At 39.1% G+C, this 21,298-nt stretch overlaps 1 protein-coding gene across 8 annotated transcripts in view; it reads left to right on the top strand.

Moving 5' to 3' along the window:
- LOC148521634 (sodium channel protein type 2 subunit alpha-like) overlaps positions 1–21,298 on the top strand; it is a 147,935-nt gene that overhangs the window by 64,777 nt on the left and 61,860 nt on the right. For all 8 annotated transcript variants that reach the window (XM_088474844.1, XM_088474840.1, XM_088474838.1 and 5 more), the window contains exons 14-16: positions 6,802–6,975; positions 7,381–7,737; positions 10,934–11,410. In XM_088474844.1, coding sequence (XP_088330970.1) covers positions 6,802–6,975; positions 7,381–7,737; positions 10,934–11,410 — 1,008 coding nt within the window. The remainder of the gene's footprint in view (positions 1–6,801; positions 6,976–7,380; positions 7,738–10,933; positions 11,411–21,298) is intronic.

Raw genomic sequence — 21,298 nt, 5'->3', positions numbered from 1 at the left:
AACATCAAGTAACATCGGACCCAGACGCACAGTTAAGACAGGTCAGACCTCACTCAAGAATTGCTAAATGCAGCATGGAACAATTTATCGCACAGTCGTACAACAGATTGTGTAGTGTGTACGGCCGGCACGATGTATCGCTCCATCACATTGTACACACATCGTATAGCGTGTACCCAGCTTATGTCAAGATAAGCGTCGCAAAATTGCTGCTGTCATTGTGTGTATGTGAAAGGTGAACTTTAATTCTTTAAGGAATTGTGTCATGTAATTTTAGCACTAAAGCTGCATACACACACAACGATTTTGTTACCAACGATTTTCTGAACGATATTATGAACGATTTTCTGTCAGATTTTTTAAAGTGTAATGAACGGTTTTTTTGAATTACAAACGATTTTTGCATATTCCCTTAATGAAAATCGTTTAGTTGGTCAATCTGACTGAACTACAAACGTGAACGCGCATGAACGATAATCGTTCATCATTTTAACTCAGAAAGTGAACGATTTTTTTCAACGATTGAACGATATCGTTATCGATAATCGTTCAAAAAATTGTTGTGTGTGTATGCACCTTTACTAGTACCACTGTGAAGCCCCATCTCCTGATGTAATTCAGGTGCATTTACTACTGATCTCTCCTGGAATAAAGCAGGCAGATACTGTACCCTTGCCGATCTGGCAGCATCTTGCAAATCAGGAAACTAAGAAAAATGCACATTATTTGGGGGTACATTTTGCATTTGTGGTTATGCCTAAATTCTGTCCAAAACAGCATAAGCCCTGTATAGTTGAAACATTTAACATATAACACTCAGACTTATTTTGCTAATCAAAAATCATTATGCAGGACATTACAAATTAATTGAACCATTCATGATCTTAATATTGGGACCTCTGCATGAACTCACCTACTGAAAAATGAACAATACAATGTTGCTACAATGTAACAAATGTGTTATGGACCTTCCTGTAGAAGCACTTTAATTATTGGAACACTCAGGGCCTGATTCAGATTAATACGTAAACCCGATGGTTTACGCATTCATTTGATAGTTTTTGGTCTGCACATGCAGATCCCCCAAGCCGCAGCACGATTGACATACAGTGTTTGGGGACGGAGCAGGGACATGCCTGGGCTAGGTTCCTGGAAACGGGGGCGTGTCGCAAGCTGCCAGCCTGAGTACTGTAAGTAAAGCTTACACAGACTGGCCAGTGCTGCCGCCATCACGACCAGTGGTCTACGGTGGCTAGCACTTGGATCGCAATTGCTGTCAGGAGGTATCTGCTTCCTATAGACACCTCCTGCAGCATTTAAATATTTGCTGAATGGTATTGCACAGCTGCTCTCTTGCGACTGTACAATACCGTCCACATTTGAATCATGCCCCCCGTGTGGTCCACAGTTTCTTACTACATTTACAGATGTTGCCCTGATGTGTGTAGCAGTGCTATAACGGGGAGGTAATACACCCTGTGAGGGCCCCCTCCCCTTGAGTGCATGACGTAATGACATTGTGACGCAGGGGAAGGGCTACCAGTCCCGAGAAGTACAGCACTGCCCAGAGCATCCTCAGCAGCTATACTGGCTACAGGCTGCTGTTCCAGTCACCGTGATAGCCAAGTGCAGGGGTTGTCGGGCAGCGACAGGGCTGTCCCCATCTCCCTGCAACCTGGGCTATGGCACCACGCACACACCCCTAGTTACAGCCCTGGTGTGTAGTACAAACATAAGTATGTAGTACAATATAATTATGGATTGTTTTTTCTTGTTTGGTTGAAAATATTTTTTTTCTTGTTTGGTTGAAAATATTGTGTAATTGCAAAGATTAATCCAGATTTACCTCAAAAATCAATTTATAACTTTAAAAAAAAAATAAAATGTAATCCCTCTTTTCTAAGGTGTGAAATTTCAATGTTCCTTGATGTTCCAGCAGAGTTACTGCTGTACACAGAGCCAAAAGTGAAAAGGCCAAGCCGTCGTTAGGGGTCTTGCACCAAAGGAGGCGTGCTGTCTGATAGAGCCAAAAGCACTCCTGGGCTTGCGGCAGCGAGACCCTACCGCAGGGTCTCGTTGCAAGCCCGATGGTCTTGACCATCGCTACCATCATTTTGGCCGCTCGCTATAGCTGTGGGTGGTCACCCACAGCTATGCGAGCAGCCAGGAGGCCGCTCCGAAAAGTAAGAGGGACGGCCCTGATTCAGAGCGAGCGCTCTGTCAGAGCGTCCGGCTCTGAATCAGGGCCACTGTCCTCATTGGACCACCCACAGCTATAGCGAGCGGCCAAAATGATGGTCGCCCCCAGATGGTAGGCGTTCACACATCCGCCTCTTGATAAAGCCGCCTAGTGCGGAGAAACACGTTGAGGGCACGGTCGTGCTTGCCGGTGGAGTGACCCCATACCCCAGTGGCTGTCGCAGTACAAGACATCTGTTTGCCTTCTTTCGTTCCCCAGCAGTCCGACTGTTGATCTCACACAGCGGCTGTTGGGACACACGTGAGGGAGGCAGTTCCATTGAGCCACGGGACAATCAGTGCTGAGCAGAGACCAGTCCTTCATTCAACTCCAGAGCAAAGCCACTACAGTCACTGACGCTACATACAGCTTACCGCCGGAGCGGTCCAGAGAGAAGGAGACCCTGTTCACTCTGGAGATATTGCTGGCAGCCACAGAGGCTGCATTTTTCATTGTCGTAGCGGCTTGGATTAACAGAGGATCGTGAGTACTGTTGAGCTTACATACAAACTATTGCTCCAGTACTGTCTGACTATCAGCGTTTCCTCTATTTGAAGTCCAGCTCATATGCACTGGGGTTTATACAAGTTTTGCCATTACTACAAGTCGTGGTTTGTTTGCAACACAGTATCATTGGGAACATTATTCATATCATTGCAAACATAGTAACCACTGTGCACAGCCTTTTACTATTGGATCTGGAGGGGCTTTGGCACCCTGCATTACAGGGGATTGGAGATCACTTTCCACCGGTTGTTGTTATTTTTATATGTATTTTTGTTAATTTTGTTTATATATGTCTTTTAGGTATACACCTTTTTAGGAATCCCTTTTTGGGTTAATTTATTTATATGTGTATACAAATATTCAATATTAAATATTCCAATCAAAGATATATATCTTTTCAGTTTTTATCTGCTGTATGACATTAGCGCCGTCTATCAATTGTTTGTGTATTGTTTAGATTGTTGGGGGTGTGGCAGACCCCTGATAGGTGTGCAGCTTTTTGAGAACAACAGATATAGTACACAGTGTACCCACACTGGCGCCTTAGCTATCATTTTCATTTGTGGTTTGTTCCCATGGGAATGCCTCCGTCTGGGCAGCCACGCCCCCGGCACGCCCACCAAAGGGGGCGTGCTGTCAATCACCATCGACAGCACGCCCCCTTTGGTGAGACCCATAACGACGGCTTGTCCGTCGTTATTCGGGTCTCGCGCATGCGCACGACGGAGCCACCTCCGTCGTGCGCATGCGCACTTGGGCAACATCGACTCGCTTGCGAGCGCTCTGCACTCGCGAGTGGGTCTGAATCAGGCCCAGTGTTCCAAATGGGTGAATCCTTCCAAATAAGTGCAAGGTGCAAGAGGATGCCTGGATCAGGGTACAACACCAACGCGTTTCGCTGCCTGTTGGCAGATTATTCAAGGATGCTGGAGCAGTGCCTACTCTTCCGTGGGTGCGGGGGATTACCTAAAAACTGTGAGCCTCCCACGGGTTCCCGGAGAAGAAGCAAGTATCAGGTGCAGGCAACACAGAGACATACACATTTGGATTGCATGCACACTTATGACCGATGGTGAGGTGAACCGGGGTTGTAGCAAGGCTTTTTCATGTAGGAAAAGTCCTTCTTGGAGGCATACTGTATCTCTTGTACCAAGTTACAAGGTATATACATGTGATGGAGAAGAGAGAGACGATATTCTAAAGACATCTTTCTCTGTTTATGAGACTGGTGCTTATATGTATTACATACGTATTGTCGATCTTCATGCTGTCAACAGTCAATATGTAAATAGCATGACATCAACGAGACAGTGGCAACACTGTTATAATGTTATTTAAAGCATTTTATCAGTGCGCATTATAACTTTAAACATGACTGTAAAGCATCAAGTTTAAACTTCTAATGCCGACACGTTACAATTCTTGAAATAACATAACAGCAGTGTCGATTGTCCCGTCGACATGATGCTGTCAGCAACCTAACTATTTCCAATTTATCTAGGACACTGCAGCTCTTTATACTTCTAGACTCCTATTATTGGTATAATAATTGCTATATTATATTACACCATGGAAATAGTCTTTTTGTACAGCTTTTAATAAGTATGTATCAGTAAAAGTGAGGTTTAATTTCTGCATTTATTTAGAAGAGTTACTTTTTTATACCTAAACTACTAAAGTTGTAACAGAACCAGTAATGTATCAGCATGGAATTATTTAAATAGCAACAGATACTTAAAAAAAAAAACATTAAAAAATGAGGATGAGTTCTTTCATCTGATGAGTTCTTTCATCTGTCTTAAGAGTGTAAAATAAATGTACGACCGCTTAGGGTAAACATAAGGCTATTCTGAGACTCAATTAACGGAGTGTTCTTAGCAAAGATAAGTAATTGGGTAAACTAGAGGAGTCTTTTGGTCTTCATCTGCTGTCATGCTGATCTAATGAAAGTAAGAAAAAGAAAGGTATTTTTTAGATATCTATAATGATGTTAAAAGGGAACATTGGCCTCTACAGGTCCTGGAAGGATGGAATGCTGGTAAGATCCTATGCTTTTCTGGTAGTAGCAATTAAAGATGTTAGGCCTGAAATGAGAAGAGAGACAAAGTAAACAGAAGTAGAATTTGTTCTTTAGTTTCAGATTCTCTAGAAACAGTGAACCTCACCCATGATCTACGTTCAATGGAGGCTGCCTTGTTGTGGGCACATAACCAATATTTTCAATAATGCAGGATATTATTTTATTAAGAAACAGTCATCATTGAGGCATGGGGTACAGTTACAGGACAGACAGCACAGCTTTCTATAGCAGTATAATTTGAGTTTAATTAAATATGTAACAACCTTTGTTGATAAGGAGCCTATTCAACAAATGACCAGGTCTGTAAAACATGCAGAAACGGTAGTTTTTGCTAATTTTTCTAAAAAAAATTTTTTATAAAGAACCTACTCATCATAACTGCAATGCAGGAGTTATCATGTATGTGGACGACAATTCCAACTTCAAAAACTTAAATTTTTCGGAATTTGACCATGGGTGCCAATGAGCCCCACTCCTACCTATTGGAAGGAGATCTAGATTTCAAAGAAGGGTCTGAACGGATTGCAAAGAAGCATCCATCCAGATCTCTCACCTGGGCCTCGCAGTGTGCATGTGTGACCTAATTCATACATGCTCAGTAATACTGCCTGGAGGAATCCAGCAGTGTAAACTTTTGCTGCTAGTAATTAACAGCAGAAGCAGGGGCAGAACTATGGGAGACAATGGAGGTGCCTGCCACTGGGCTCCAGCTCTGAAGGGGCACATCCTCCATTGTCCACAACATATTCACCCAACTTACGGCTATAACTATGTACCCGGAGTGTACCTTCACGGCCGCCCAATACATGGCACCCCTTCCTGGCACCTGAGAAGCCACCATACATTAGTGGAGAGATCCATGTCAGACCATCAGCTGCTGCCTTCGTCTATCTATAGCCTGTCTGCATGCGAATTGCTACATTACAGTGTCAGCGGCTGTGACATGGGGGCGCCAAATTATAACTTGCCTCCGGGCATCTGGGATGAATTTACGCCACTGAGCAGAAGTGTAACAAACAAAGATAGTAGCGTATTCCAAAATAATTGCATATAATGCATCAAATAATGTATATGGCTAAATAAATAATATAAAAGCTTTAGATTTAATAAGCAATAAAAATCACAGTATAAAATATGATAACAATCTCATATGCATGAGCAAATTACCTCACCCACAATAGAATCATATAATGAAAAGTTCAGTAAATGTCTGTTCCTACAAAGTGTTTCCAGGGTAGAGACTGGTGATGCCAGATGACATATAGCAATAGGAAGGACCGTCCACTAGGTAAATATTTACCAAAACGTGCCACTGATGGCCCCAACAACATGTGGAAGGTCATCAGCTTCCGCTTATACAGCAGGTGGGTTGGGGTAACTAATTTCAGTTATCTAATTATCATTTTGGATCACTGTAATCTAACAAGTCTGTGTAGTTTGGCCCTCTTAATCTGTTTGGATTGGATCATTGAAAACTTTTATGGATAGTGGAAATGCTTGACCATTTTTAATCATTTACATTATTCAATAAAATGTTATGAGCTTGATGGCCAGAAGTATGTTTGTAGGGCAACTCATTGTCCAAGTGTGTGGTCTGCTGTTCATATTCAAGGTTTGCATTCACTGATTGCAATAAAAAAAAGTTTTTTTAATTTTTCAAAAAAACACTACATATTTTTAATTAACAAAAAAACAAAAGTAATTTTATTTTTTTTAAATCAAACTTCAAATCCAATTTTCATTTAAAGATTAAAAATAACAATCAGTACCAATGTGATACAAATGTAATAAAGACTTAATTAGAAAAAGAAAAACATAATGTACAAGTTGAATGAACTGTGTCATTGGCACACTGAATTTAGATAATAATACTCGAGGGATTTTCATGTTCTCGATAATACTCCACACATCCACAGATAATTGGAATATAATAAAGGTAAATCATACTAACAAGATATATTTTCATTTACTCTAGGTTTTTACTGGAATCTTTACAGCGGAAATGGTTTTTAAGCTAATTGCCCTAGATCCATACTATTATTTTCAAGAAGGTTGGAATATTTTTGATGGTATCATCGTGAGCCTCAGTTTGATGGAGTTGGGTCTTGCCAATGTGGAAGGTTTATCAGTGCTTAGATCATTTAGGCTGGTAAGAAGAACATTTTCTACAGTTGTTGTCCTGTTAATAATTCTATCACATGCAGGATTTTTTGCGTCTCAACAACTTTTCTCCCACGTTTACATTACATATTATATACATCATCTCATTAATATTTACAATTTTTATGATTTGTAAGTAAAATATCTCTTGACAACTGTTCCAGTGTTGCAGTTGTCAGGTCCACCTACTTGTTTGTTGCATAGCGGTTGGCCCGACCTGCTGGGAGTCAGTTTAAACAGCCAATCACTAACCTAAGGAAGAGGGGCGATGCTGTCAAATGCTTTATACTGTAATTATAGCGATATTTTTGTGGAAAGACACAAAAATCTGCAGCAGATTTAGTATCCTATTTAATTTTTTCATAAAATATACTAACTCACCTTCATTTTTCAGCTCCGTGTCTTCAAGTTGGCAAAATCATGGCCAACACTCAATATGCTGATCAAGATCATCGGTAATTCCGTGGGAGCTTTGGGAAACTTGACCTTGGTGTTGGCCATCATCGTGTTTATCTTTGCTGTGGTCGGCATGCAGCTATTTGGTAAAAGCTATAAGGAATGTGTCTGTAAAATTTCTGACGACTGTGAGCTTCCTCGCTGGCACATGAATGACTTCTTCCATTCATTCCTGATTGTTTTCCGAGTGTTGTGTGGAGAATGGATCGAGACCATGTGGGACTGTATGGAGGTGGCCGGACAATCTATGTGCCTCTTGGTGTTCATGTTAGTCATGGTGATCGGGAATCTTGTGGTAAGTACAGAAAAACTAATTTATTATTTCAATAACATTGTGTTTTGACAAAAAAAAACATCTATACTATAATATTGATAAAAAATGTTTTTTGTTATTATTCTTTCTTTTTTGTAAAAATCATATTTAATTCCGGTATCTCATGTAACAAAACATGTACCGAATAACCTTAATTTGAGGTGTTTACAAAGTGATTCACCATTCTCCAATAGATAAAAGATCAATATAAAGGCATCAATAAATAAATAATGCTTATAACCTTCTACCTGAAAGGTTATATATATACAGATGTAGCCATGCTCATCTATCCTGCGATGCGCTCGCAACTAGTGTGCCCACATCTATGGCGTGCGCATGCATATGCACGCTCTCACCATAGACTTCAATAGGGTAAACGCCAGCTGTTATGTTCTCACAGCCTGGCGAATACTGCGCTATGCCACGATGTGTGCACACGTGCGGACGCATCACGGCAATGATGAGCATAGCTACATCTGTATGTCAACCAGCAGCTGAAACTGGATAAAATAAGATTCAAAGTCCAGCGGCCCTCAGTGCAAATAACAACAAGAGGCAGTGGCTTCTATAAATTGAAGTTTCAAAGTCAGGTTTAGGAGCTGCTGCCTCTTGCCATTATTTGCATTGAGTGCCGCTGGACTTTGTATTATATATATATATATATATATATATATATATATTTTAGTGATAAGTAAATAAGCAAAAATAACAGGAGAGTCACAAGTCACAATACTGCTACAATAAAGGCTTGCTACAGTATGTCTATGTGAAATCTTTTCACATTTCTCGCCTGTCTTGTGGAGAATTTCTTTGCTTCAGAAGAGTCAGATACTCACCCCTAGCGGACAAAGCGTTAAAGCTGGACCCAGTGCAATTCAGCTGTGTACAAGGACACAGCCACTGGCTTCAGCACGCCCCAAAAAAGGGGCCAACACGAACACGTTTTCTGGGTCTCACTCTGACGCCATCCCCAAATGATGTCCTGGCACTGCGAGCAAGCAGAAGGAGATCTGCACATGGGCAATACAGATCCAGCGCATGTGCATATCTTCAAACAACTCTGTATATTGTCATATACATTATACAGGCTCACTGGTCTTTGTTCAAGCTGATTTGGGACTCCCCTCACTACTTACTTCCTTAGCAGCAACCAAATTCTGAAACATCACACACTGCAATACTGCCTTGTTAACAGATGCTTCCACCACGATGCCTTATGACTCTCCCAAATCTGCCTCCTTTTGTTTTTCTATCTTGTCAGCCACCTATCACACATCGTCCTGAAAAAAACTTTCTTGGTTCTTTCCTATTGTTTGTTGTCTGCATCCCACTGCTGAGAATTTGTCTGCCTGACCGCCCATTGTCTCTTCCCGTTCTCTCTTGCTCTCACTCGTTATTTGTTGTCTGCCCTCTCCTGTCTGATACCTTTTGTCTCCTGATTCTTGTCTGTTACACACAGCCATTAAGTTATATATTGTCAGGCGTCTTGGCACTTTTGTCTGAAAGTTCATAGATTAATATTATGACATACTCACATGCTTATTCTCAGGCATCCAGAATACTTTGTACTTTTGGAAAAGAACATTTCCTATTTATACCATTCAATGCACATGTATGTTTCTTTCCATTCCAGCCAATAGAAGCAGTTTGCAAACGTAGATCAACACTTGGAATATGTTTGGCCTCAAATATTTCATTTGAGTTTGCAATAAGAACAAACAATAAATGATATCCAAAATGCTTGGTACACTTGGACTTTACGTATAATAGGCCAAATTCAATTCAATGCGAATTGAATAGCGCCGGAAAGGAGCTCCTGGAGCTATTCAATTCAGAGCACTGTTTTGTCGGGGGGAAAGCCCGTTCTCATAGTCCTCACGCCTTAAACATGGTGTTTAGTCACGAGAACAGGCATTCTCCGACTAAACTGCTCGGCGCAGTGCTGTTTCCGTGACGCTAAGGGTAGAAAACGGCATCACGCCTGTAGATTTGGCAGATTTCTGCTCACATCCCCAGGGAGATGCGAGAAGAAATCCTTTAGCCACCCATTGAATAGCTACGGGAGCTCCCTCCCACGGCTATTCAGCTTCACATTGAATTGAATTCGGCCCAATGAGTGCACAGAAATATTGACTAAAAACACATTATTATTAACAGTGCTGGGTGCCTGCGGTGCAAGCGGGGCCCTGAGTCAAGGGGACCTACAGTCATTGAATTTACTTGTTATGCAGACACCAGCATTAGTTGTCTGGTGATTTCTTCAGAAATACAGCACCTGCAACATATTTCTGAAGAAATCACAGTAAAAATGGCGCTGGTACCATGTTTCCAAAGATATTGCGCATATGCAGACCGTACAATGCCAGGGTCTTCAGCACATGCATTGGCGCAACTTCTACTAGGGGGAGTTGCCATGGAAATGTTCACATGGGCCTCCTCCTTTGTTAAATTGTCCATGATTATCAATTTATCATCATGATTATCAATTTATCAACCGCACCCGCTCTCCTCATCCCCGCCATATCCTGCTCCAGCGCCGTAGCTGGATGGCAGTGCGCCCTGTGCAGCACTGCCGCCCCTCTCGCTCCCTCTCCGCCCCCCTCCTCCCCCTGAGCGCTTACCTTTCCTTCCAGGGGGAGAAGGGCGGGCGGGATTCTGTGCCGACGTTCTTGTGTGCCGCGCACCACTGCTGGAGGTCTCTCTTCCTGCAGACCTCCAGCGCCGGGAAGTGTGTGGCCGGTGCCACTGGAGGATTCCGCCCTGTGCGGAGGCACCGGCCGCACCACCCTCCCTACGGCCCTGCCCTGCCCCATTATACTTACCCCCCCCTGATTCCAGTCCTCTTCTGTCCTGTCATCGTGGCTGTGGCACATGTGTGTGTATGTCACACCTATTGTACACAGGGTCCACAGTTGGAGCTGGAGCGCATGTCATGCACTTTAGGTGTGATGTACGCGCAGGCGCCACAGACGTGATTTGGTCAATTTTTATCAGATTCCAATTTTATAATAATATATTTACTTTTGCATCAACTACTTTATTAAACCTTGGTTCATTTTGTGCCCAAGTCTAGTTTACATATGGGGGTCACTGGAACGCAAAACTGCTATATGTACTACTGAGGGTTTGGTGCAATCTTTGTATGAAATGTTAATCGCTCTTTTTATGCACCACTTAGGTTTTGAATTTGTTCCTGGCTTTGTTGCTGAGTTCATTTAGTTCCGACAACCTCACAGCTACAGATGATGACAATGAGATGAATAATCTCCAGATTGCTGTGGGAAGGATACAAAGGGGAATAGATTTCATTAAGAAAACAGTAGGAGAATGCATCCAAAAAGCCTTTGTTAAGAAAAAGAAAGTTCTAGATGAAATCAAACCACTGGAGGAGCTGCACAACCGAAAGGAAAGCTGCCTTTATAACCATAATGCAGTCGACATAAATGACTTAGATTATCACAAAGGTGGCAATGGAACTACCAGTGGAGTAGGCAGCAATGTGGAAAAGTACATTATTGACGAGAGTGATTATATGTCGTTTATACATAACCCGAGCCTCACCGTAACTGTTCCCATTGCTGTCGGTGAATCTGATTTTGAAAATCTCAATACTGAAGACTTCAGCAGCGAATCAGACCTAGAAGAAAGCAAAGAGGTAATCTCTCTTAATTAGTTTGTGTTTTTCCTACTTTTTATTAACATTTTTAATTTTGTGCATATGACAGTCAAATAATGAAACCTGTTTAATATTTTGTTAAATAAATACCAAATACATTTGGAGAGATTATAGTTGAGATCAATTATTTTCTACTCATAATAATGAAAATCAAAACCTCAGGCATGTATATTTTTGTTACTAGAAATACTGTTTGTTCAAGGTGACTAAACTTGGTGTTACTTGATCAACTTACTACCTTTCTATGAATATATATTTTTTTATTATTTTTTGTTTTGTTGAACCCTTGATTTGCTTTTCCTTAGTTGAAAAATTATCATTGTTCTGCAAATGTGCTACATTGAATAACTGTTTTTCTTTAAAAAAAAAAAAAACATTTCACATTAACATATTTCATTCTGTCTTATGATTTTATTGTATTTCGTGAAATGTTTAAGTACAAGAAATCTATCATGTTCATTTTGTCTACATACATGATGGTTACCCCATGTTAATACTACTATTGGATCACAGTTGGTAAATGCTTACAATAATGACTACTAGTCCTGTATCAACTTTTTATTTATAAGCTTGCTTCTTTTTGCCAAAAATACAGCAATATTTTTTAAATCTACTACATTTAGATAACTGTTTCTGAGCAAAACTGCCCCTATTTAGCTAGCCCTTACCCACGTAGCTATAGGACCAAACTTTTTAAAATAAGTTAGGGTAGTATAGATATTGTTGGGTGATCAAGCACTCAGAGAGCTCCTATGTATGAAGCCCCTAGCTAGGAACATTTCCTTGTACTGTCCACTGTAACCTGGACTGAACTGCAGATCAGCTGCACCTGACAGTGCCTAGCCAATCATACATTTATTGTGCCAAATGGATTGCCTTACTGTCCAATCAGGTACCACATTCACCACACACCTTCAAATCTGGTGTTTTGTACCTTGGACAGTAAAAAATAAGACATGTTTCTCCCATAATGGGTCATTAATTTTGCAACAAAATCAGAGTTCTTTAAATGTTCATCTTCGGTAGGATCAGTGATCCATATTTCATGCTCTGTTTACCATACAGCAACTGTATTGAAAGCAACCAAGCTTCAACTAGGCAAAAAGAAAAAAATAATGGTATCTCAGCTCTTATTATCATTAACAAAGACCATGTATTGATATAATGAAGACATTATACTATCAATACTTATATATATTATTTTAGAGTTTGGAATGAAGAGAAATCAATTTGTATTACGCATATTATTTGCAAGCTAAATTAAGTCTACTGTATAAACAAAATAATCTGTAATTTCTGCATTTATATTTGCAATAAAAATAGACCCAATGGCTCTGGAAATGGAGATGTTTTTCCTAAACTGCAGATTATATTGTGGACACCCTCTTTGGAAAACACAGTTTTTGACTATCCAAAACACGTGAGAGTCGGATAGCCAGTACGATGCCGTTTTTGAGATCCGAACATAATCGAGTAAAACCAATAGAAACTCTAGCATATTTTCAATAATAAGGCTGAAGGCTCAGTCATTGTTGCTAAAATGGATTAACTGAATATTAATACATTTAAGACAATGAACTATAAAATGAAGCCACTTTAAACTGCAATAATAATGTGTCAATCTTAGTCATGTTCCAGCAAACTGGACAGAAAACGATACATTTGTAGTTCCCAAAATGGGTAATCAGATTTGTTTGGATGTGGCGGGAAATTCTACTGACAAATAACTGCTTTGGCCTTTGTGGTTGGTCAATACAGGGCTATATTTATTTTAAAGTATATATAATTCTATGTCTTGGCATGTGATTGTTGGCTTATGCAGCCTCAGGTCAGTGGCTAATAGGTAACACAAGGCCTCTTCTGATCCATTCTCCAGTCAATCCACAGAATTAATTGATCTGCAGATCTGCCTAATCTAATGCTGGGTACACACTGGCCGATATATTGGCCGATCAATTGATCGGCCAATATATCGTGCCCCCGTCGGCCAGTGTGTACAGACGATATGTCTGTGAACGACGTTGTTCACAGACATATCACATTGGCTGTGCTGCACAGCCGATGAACAGATATGTCTGCAGACATATCTGTCCATCGGCAAGTGTGTACGGGCGATCAGCCGATCGCCCGTACACAGGGGTGCCGAGAGGGGGAGAGTGGGTACTAATTACCCAGGTCCGGCACCGCTCCCCCTTCCTCTTAGGTCACAGCAGCCCAGCACACGCTGCTGTGTGCTGGGCTGCACTGGGAGACTATCCGAGGCTGGTAAAGCAACAGCCGGAGTCTCCTATGCCAAAAGGAGGAGCGATCACGCTGATCTTGCCCCCCATTGGCTGTGTGCCGGGCTGAGGCAGCGCCATGACGCAAATGATTTTTCTTTTTTTCCCCAAAGGGGGCATGGCCACGCCTGCCGCGATTAGGCCATGCCCCGTACCCGCCCCCAGGCAGGCCCAACCCGCTGCAGCATGCAGATGATGGTCGTTCAATGTGTATGAACGACCATCCTCTGCAGATCACTCGATCTGCAGTTATATCGCTATAATGTGTACCCACCTTAACCTACCATGTGTGTAGTCAAAGCGTCCACACGTCCATTTGTTTAGTAATATAGGTGAACAGGAAGATCGGCACATGTGTGACTATCTTACCTCTAATGTCAGCTAGTCTGTACAGATCATTTGTAAATTAATCTGCATAAATATAGGGCCTGATTCAGAGCCGGACGCAATTAGCGCTCGCGCGTCCTGAAAATAGGGGTGGCTATTCAAATGAACCGTTCGCTGTTTGCTGTCTGTTCACGCCTCTAGTTCTGAACGAGCGAACAAAACTTGCGGTCGCTTTTTGGGAAACTACGCCCCCTGGCCGCTCGCATCCTACGTCATGTCCGCTATTTATTAGATTAATCGAGTACATCGAACAGGGTATGAACTGCTCGCTATTCTTGTGGTCGGTTTTTGCTACCACAATTTTGCGAGCAGTTCTGGCTATAAAATAACCCAGTGATGTGGTTAATGACGCTGCTGTTTTAATTATGCACACCCATAAAACACCCGTTTTGACCTTTAAGCACGCCTGCGTTCTGAATTCCACTCCCCGTTTTCAAGCACCTTCCCCTGTTACCACCCACATACGCCTCATTCTGTCACTCAAATTATCAGGCATTCGCTATATTGCGAGCACATGAATTTCGACCGCAGTGACTGGTTTGCGCATGCGTATAACGATCCGTACGCATGCGCAGTTGGCAAAACATCGCTCGGAGCAAACGAGCGGCCGCTTACGAGTGGCTCTGAATCAGGCCCATAGTTATTAAAATAGGGCTTCTGCTTTAAATAGAAATGATTGGCTTTATAATTGTACCCTCCATAGCAAATGTCTGACACACTTTTACATTGTAGTTCTCATATACGGCTTAATGTACTGTGTTTTAAATCACCTATCAAGGAATAATTTAATCTCTATCGCTACAGGAATGCGATGCGTTTCCCTATGAAATATTTAAGAAAAACTATAATAACAGTGAGGAATTGCTCTTAAAAGCAAGGATAATATTTTTTGTTACTTTAATGACCATTGAATTGAGAGGTGTGGTATGACTAGTTAAACATTCAGAAGGTCGACACCAGAATGTTGGCAGGTTTTGAATGTCAACAGTTAGAATGTCCACATGATTATTACTGTATGTCAACAGCCAATATGTTGACATACAATTAGGTCATGTACAGAATGCTGACATTTAACATGTCGACACCAGAATGTCGATATACTGTATGCTTTTTTTTTTGCTAATTTTAGCCTAACCCTAAAAAAATTATGTCGACATTCTGGTGTTGAATGTTGACGTTCTGAACACTTCAAATTTTAACCATGTCAACATAATTGTATGTAGACATATTGGTTATCATCCTAATCACCATGTCAACAATCTGACTGTTGACATTCAGAAACTATCCACATTATGAATGTCGACCTTCTGAATGTTGAATAGATGACTGGATACAAAATTGAGTATTGCTTTATTAAATAGGTACTTGTAGCCTTCACAAATATATCTGCAAATACATAATAAACATTTATCTAGGATTTTGCTAATTAATCTTGGATCAAAATATATTTTACATTTAATAGTCCCTTAACTGACCCTACCTCAAATAGCAGCAAGCTCAGTGACATATTTTAGATTATACATACATACATTTACTGTACAATTGAAGTGGTGCTAACAGTGGCGTCATTGGGGTCGGTGACACTCACTTGGCCAATAGACCTTATGTGTATGCCCAAAAAGGGGGCCTTGCCTTGCTGTGAAGGGATGTGTCTTCGCGGCACACCCCAGTTTCATCACTCTGAGGGCGTGCCCAGTACTCCCGGACATGCTGGGCTGCTCCCAGAGACTTTCCCTGCACTGGGAGCCGGGCACTGCACAATAACATCACAGTGCAGTGCCTGGTTCCTGGTGACTACAGAGGAACCTGCATTTTGGTGTTACCCCGCGGAGGATGAGACCATGTGCGGTCCGCACCCACCTAGTGATGCCACTCGGTGCAAGGTAGCTCAGTGGACTTCCTTAACTGATAAGAGAAAGTTCTGTGACATATTAATAATCTCATCAGGGATTTATATACAATTGTTTTTTTATTAAAAAAATTTATGTGTTTCACTAGAAAAAACCTTATCTGTTGTAAAAACAAAACTAAAGAAACAATTTATTAGGGTACACCCAGCAATTAAAATGTACTAAAACTGGTGATTTTAAATATTTGTATGAAACCCCTTTCAAATTTTATTTTAAATATCTTAAGGTGTTTTTTAACTGGCTTTGTAAACACTACTGTGTTTGAGGTTCAACATTTGCATGTAAGGTTCACCATCCATAATTAAATATTGTTAACATATATTCATTTTATTTCATGAAATTCAAGCCTATTTGCACATATGGTAGCCAGCTCAAACATGGTGCTACCGATTCTACTTTCTCTTTCTTAAATTAAGCCCCACTTCCCACTTTTTTTGTATTCCGATTTGGTGAATGTGAACATTTCGAGCATCTCTACTGTTCACAAACTAAATTACCTCCAGTCACGAAGGGTTTAATTAATTAAGGATTTTTTTTAAAAGACATTACAGTATTTATAATTTTTGGCAAAAAGAGAATTTTTGGAAATATGGTTTGAAAATGTAACTATTGCAAGTAATAATAACAGCTGAACACAATTATGTTGAAAATGTAAAACTGCAAACATTATTATTCATTTCTTTGTTGCCTATAGCCAGTTACCCAGTTGTGATGAAAAGTATGCCTTCACTAGTGATTTTTAAGTGTTTATGGGTGTGGGGATCAAACTTAATAGGTTTTGAAGCTGCCAGCTTTATTTATTCATGTGGTAGTGTCCTCCACTGAATATACCAACAAGGGGTATAAGTGGCATTATGTTAACATGTAAAATACATATTTAGACTTTTAGGGGGAGGTGTATCAAACCTTGGAGAGAGAAAAAGTACCATCTATTTTACAGGCTATGTTTGAAAAATGACAGGAGCTGATTGGTTTGTAAATTTATTTCTCTCCAAGGTTTGATACATCTCCACCTTAAAGAAAACCTGAACTCCATAATAAAACATCTTTGATGAAGTGCAGGATCATTGGCTGGCTCTGTGGCTATGTTGATTGTCATGATAAAAAAAATGCTATTTCATGTTTCCATAACATGGCAGAATAACTTCTTTTTAAATTGTATCATAGTTTAATTTATGTAAACTTCATGATGGCTATGTGTACTATTAACTATTGAGCTTTTGTGACACTCTGTTATAGAGTTTAAACATTTTGTGACATTTGAAAAAAAAATCAGACATGCATAATTTACAATATTATTGATAGTAAATATTTATGATTTCCTTGTAGAAATTTGTTACATTAATGGAATACCATACCAAGAAAATTTTAACTGTCAACCTACAGTGTATTCAAAAATAAACAAATCTAATTGTCTTGAAAAATATTTATTGGCCAAAACATTGTATTTAAAGATATTAAAACACATTTAAGTCTGAATAACTTTTAGACAAAGCAATGTTTCATTTACAAATTGTCAGAGTTAAATATTTATATATCTTTTTTTCTTAACTTAAAAAAAACATTATCTTTACATTTACCTTTGCTATTATGTACAATTTATAAGCCTATAGTACATGACATAATTGAAAACGATGGCACTTAGGATCATATGCAATTAATAACTGAAATATATGCAAGTAGCAACATTTAGATAGATAGATAGATAGATAGATAGATAGATAGATAGATAGATAGATAGATAGATAGATAGATAGATAGATAGATATTTGTTGGGTACTTTCAAATGTAGGACTACCAAACTGGGGCTCTAGATGTTAGAACTGGGGCTCTAGATGTTAGATTACACTTCTCACAAAGTTCATGAGAGTAATAGACCCACCACTGCTTGAGAATGCAGATGGATCACAATATTAATTTTACATGTTTTATTAAGATTAGGGATATTGTTATTTTTATCTTTTTTTTGTTGTTTGCATTTTTTTTACTTCTCACAGGGGTAAAATCGAACAGAAGCTACCGACAATGCAACTCTGGTGCTTTTAAACAAGGCAGAGCAACGTGTCACCACATTTACAAAGGTTAAATTGATAATACATAATTACAATTAATTTTGATTGGCTTGCATGCAACTCAGCTGTGTCCCTTGCCTGCCCATTATGATCCAATACAAAACATGCACAGCTATTAGGCTTAGGCAGAGTCATGTGACTCACTTCACAGCATGGTCTGGTGAGACTGGCCGATTAAGATGTACTAAGAATAACTGTTTTGTTATTTTATTTGACTTACTTCTCAGCATTTAATGCATGTTTTAAACTTATACTGCTTATACAATCACAACTGTAAAACTAAAAAAAGGAGCATGCACCATTTTGAATGTTAAAAAGTTTCTTTTTTAAAAGTTGGAATTTTGCAATCTGTATGATACGGGCTCAGTATATGAAATGCGGTTGCAGACTGAGGAAATGCTGTCAACTTGTTATAATTATTTAATGAGGCTGTACTCCTTGTTTGTTTTAAAAAAGAAATATATGCTTTCAAGCTTTTGTGCCAAATTAAAATGTTATCATTGCTGGATGTTATGACTTATGATCAAAGGAAATGTAAATGCAAAGATTTATGTCTAAGAGTTATTTTCACCTAGTGAAAGGGGTTTAACCAATATTCTTGTGTTTGTAATCTATCAATTCACTCAGAACTAAAATGAATATTGAGACATGTGGAACAAAGTGCCTCATGCCTCAGTAATGTAAATGGACCTAGTGGATTGGCATTTTGGATCCTCCATTGCTTTTATTCACAAACTGGGTGACCAGACATTGCACATTGTGCAGTGTCTCAAATGTAAGTGCCATAGCTATGATATAATTACCAGGTAAGTTAAGCGATGGCACAAGTAGCAAAACTTAAAATGGTGCCAAAAATTACTGTGTATTAGGAACAATGTGTTGTATGTTCAATATCCAGTAGCATATCTGTAATGGATCCCTGTACTGCACATCCTGCATTTGTGCTGAGCAGTTGTCCCCTTCCCTATGCCTGCTGCCAGTGCTAATTTTTGTGAGGGATATATGACACCAGTGCAGGAGATTGCAAAGACCCAGCTTTCTGAAAATGATCACACAAAAGATGGTCACCGGAAGAGGGTATAGGGTGCGAGCCAATTGCACAATGCAGGGGGCTGAATATAGACCACCCCTGACCATTAATAAACCTCTGACAATATCACAGTGTTTAGCATTTGCCCCAGCTGAACAGGTGCAAGAAGCCAGGCACAAATGAGCTTTGATCAATTTAAGTGTCAAAATGAGTTCCGGCTCTAGTACGAAATTGCTAATTTTAACACAATAATATGAAAGAAAATTATTAGCCAATAGAACCTTACGTTATAGAGTGTTAGGGGTATATTTATTAAAGGTCAATTTAAATCAATTTTAATCAATTTAAAATCAATCTAAATCAATGTTGTGTTTCTGGGTCTAAATCAAACATTTATCATGAATTTTTATTTCTGTTTTGAAGTATTAGTACATGTGTGATTTAGCCCCGGAAGCACAACATCGATGTTGATTGATTTAGATCAGTTTTGAATTATTTAAAATGTACTTTTATTAAATATACCCCTTAGTCTATGTACGAGTAAATCTATGTTTATCTTTTATTATGAGGATTGGACTGTAGACTGCAGAATTGTTGAGTTCTATCAATTTCTGTATACTTGTGGATAGAATATAAAAAATTACTATAGAAACATGAGACATAGCCATTGCTCAACCATTAAAAATCACATAACATATCATGTGCACAGAATTAGAAATTGTTACAAATAAATCTAAAATAAAAGTATGATTAATAAATTATAGTAGGTACATGTTATGTCTTCACTTTGGCATGTGATGACATTTAGTCTGAACTTACACATCACATACAAGCTCATGATGAAAATCACCCAATGAAAACACTATGCATAGGAGAAAATGTGAGTACATCACAAATAGTGCAATAGTAAAAATGAAAAGAAAAAAGATAATGCTAAGGATAATCTATACAATAAAATCTAGTGCTGATAAGAGAAATACAGTAGAGAGATGAGGAGTAGGAGGGTGAGATAGGAGGAGAAAAAGAATGGGGGGGTGCTGAAGTGTGAAAGGAGGAAATCGAGACAAAAAAAGCATGCAGCTTGGGCACAACATTTTAATATTTTTTTTATTTTTTTTTTATTTACATTTTTCATTAAAGTTGCCAGATTTTTTATTTATCAATTGGAAAACAAATTCTGATGAAATAATATTACAAAAATAGCCTAATACAGTTGACCCATCGCAATTTATGGTACTGTCAGGGAAATGCTGGCAGCCGTGTTCGTTTTTATTGGCTTTTGATATAGGATATCCTCCACCTCCTTCAGAAACATGTATAAAGCTGCTAAACACTGGCTTGGTTGTCTTAGTGGTTAATTTAATTATCTATTTCCTAATTATGCATAATTAAATGAAGAGATGTCTGCTATTATATTTCACTATAATATTGCATTATCACCATGTTGTAATTATATGTGTCATTCAGCACTTGATCCATTGTGTTTTTCTTTTACTTGTTTTAGGAATCAGTGGAGTAAATTATATTGTACTTATTTTTTTGTTTTTATCCTTTAAATTCTTTATTATATTGCTTTGGCTACAGCATTCTGGCAGAGTTTTATTATACCATGGAGATAATGGGAGCATTGTATTTAATATTTCACTAGAACCCATGGATAGTTTTTTAGAAACAGAATTTTATCTTGGAACTCTCATAGCAAAGAAACCTCTCTTAAGGCAAAACAAATCCTCCTTTTTCTGTGAATTATTTTGTTGCTGTAATACAGCATTCAAAAGCAAATATCAAGAAAAATAAATATAAAACTTTTTTTTCCAATATTACATTTTTGTTGATTTTCATCATCAAAACAGAAAAAAAATTTTTAAGCAAAATTAAAATGAAGTAAGCATAACTAGTATAGCCAGAAAAGTGTGTGTAATAATAATGAGCATTAACACTACTGTCACACAGTATGTAAAATGCTTAGGAATAAGTACACTATGAAATGAGAATCCATATTTTTAAATCTATAACCTGTTACAGCAGCTACAGTACCTGTCAATGCATTTTTTTTTTTATCTCACTCTTTTTTTCTTTCCTCTTCCTGTTGCATATTCAGAGCAGGGGCTTTTACTAAGTGAACATAGGTTGTTGCCTAGGCCGTTAGCCTTGTCAGTGATTTAGAGTGACACTCTATTTACTAAGCC

The sequence above is a fragment of the Taudactylus pleione genome, unplaced genomic scaffold (assembly GCF_031769625.1).
Source record: "Taudactylus pleione unplaced genomic scaffold, aTauple2 ptg000156l, whole genome shotgun sequence".
NCBI lineage: Eukaryota > Metazoa > Chordata > Amphibia > Anura > Myobatrachidae > Taudactylus > Taudactylus pleione.
This window is presented reverse-complemented; position numbering and strand designations above follow the sequence as displayed.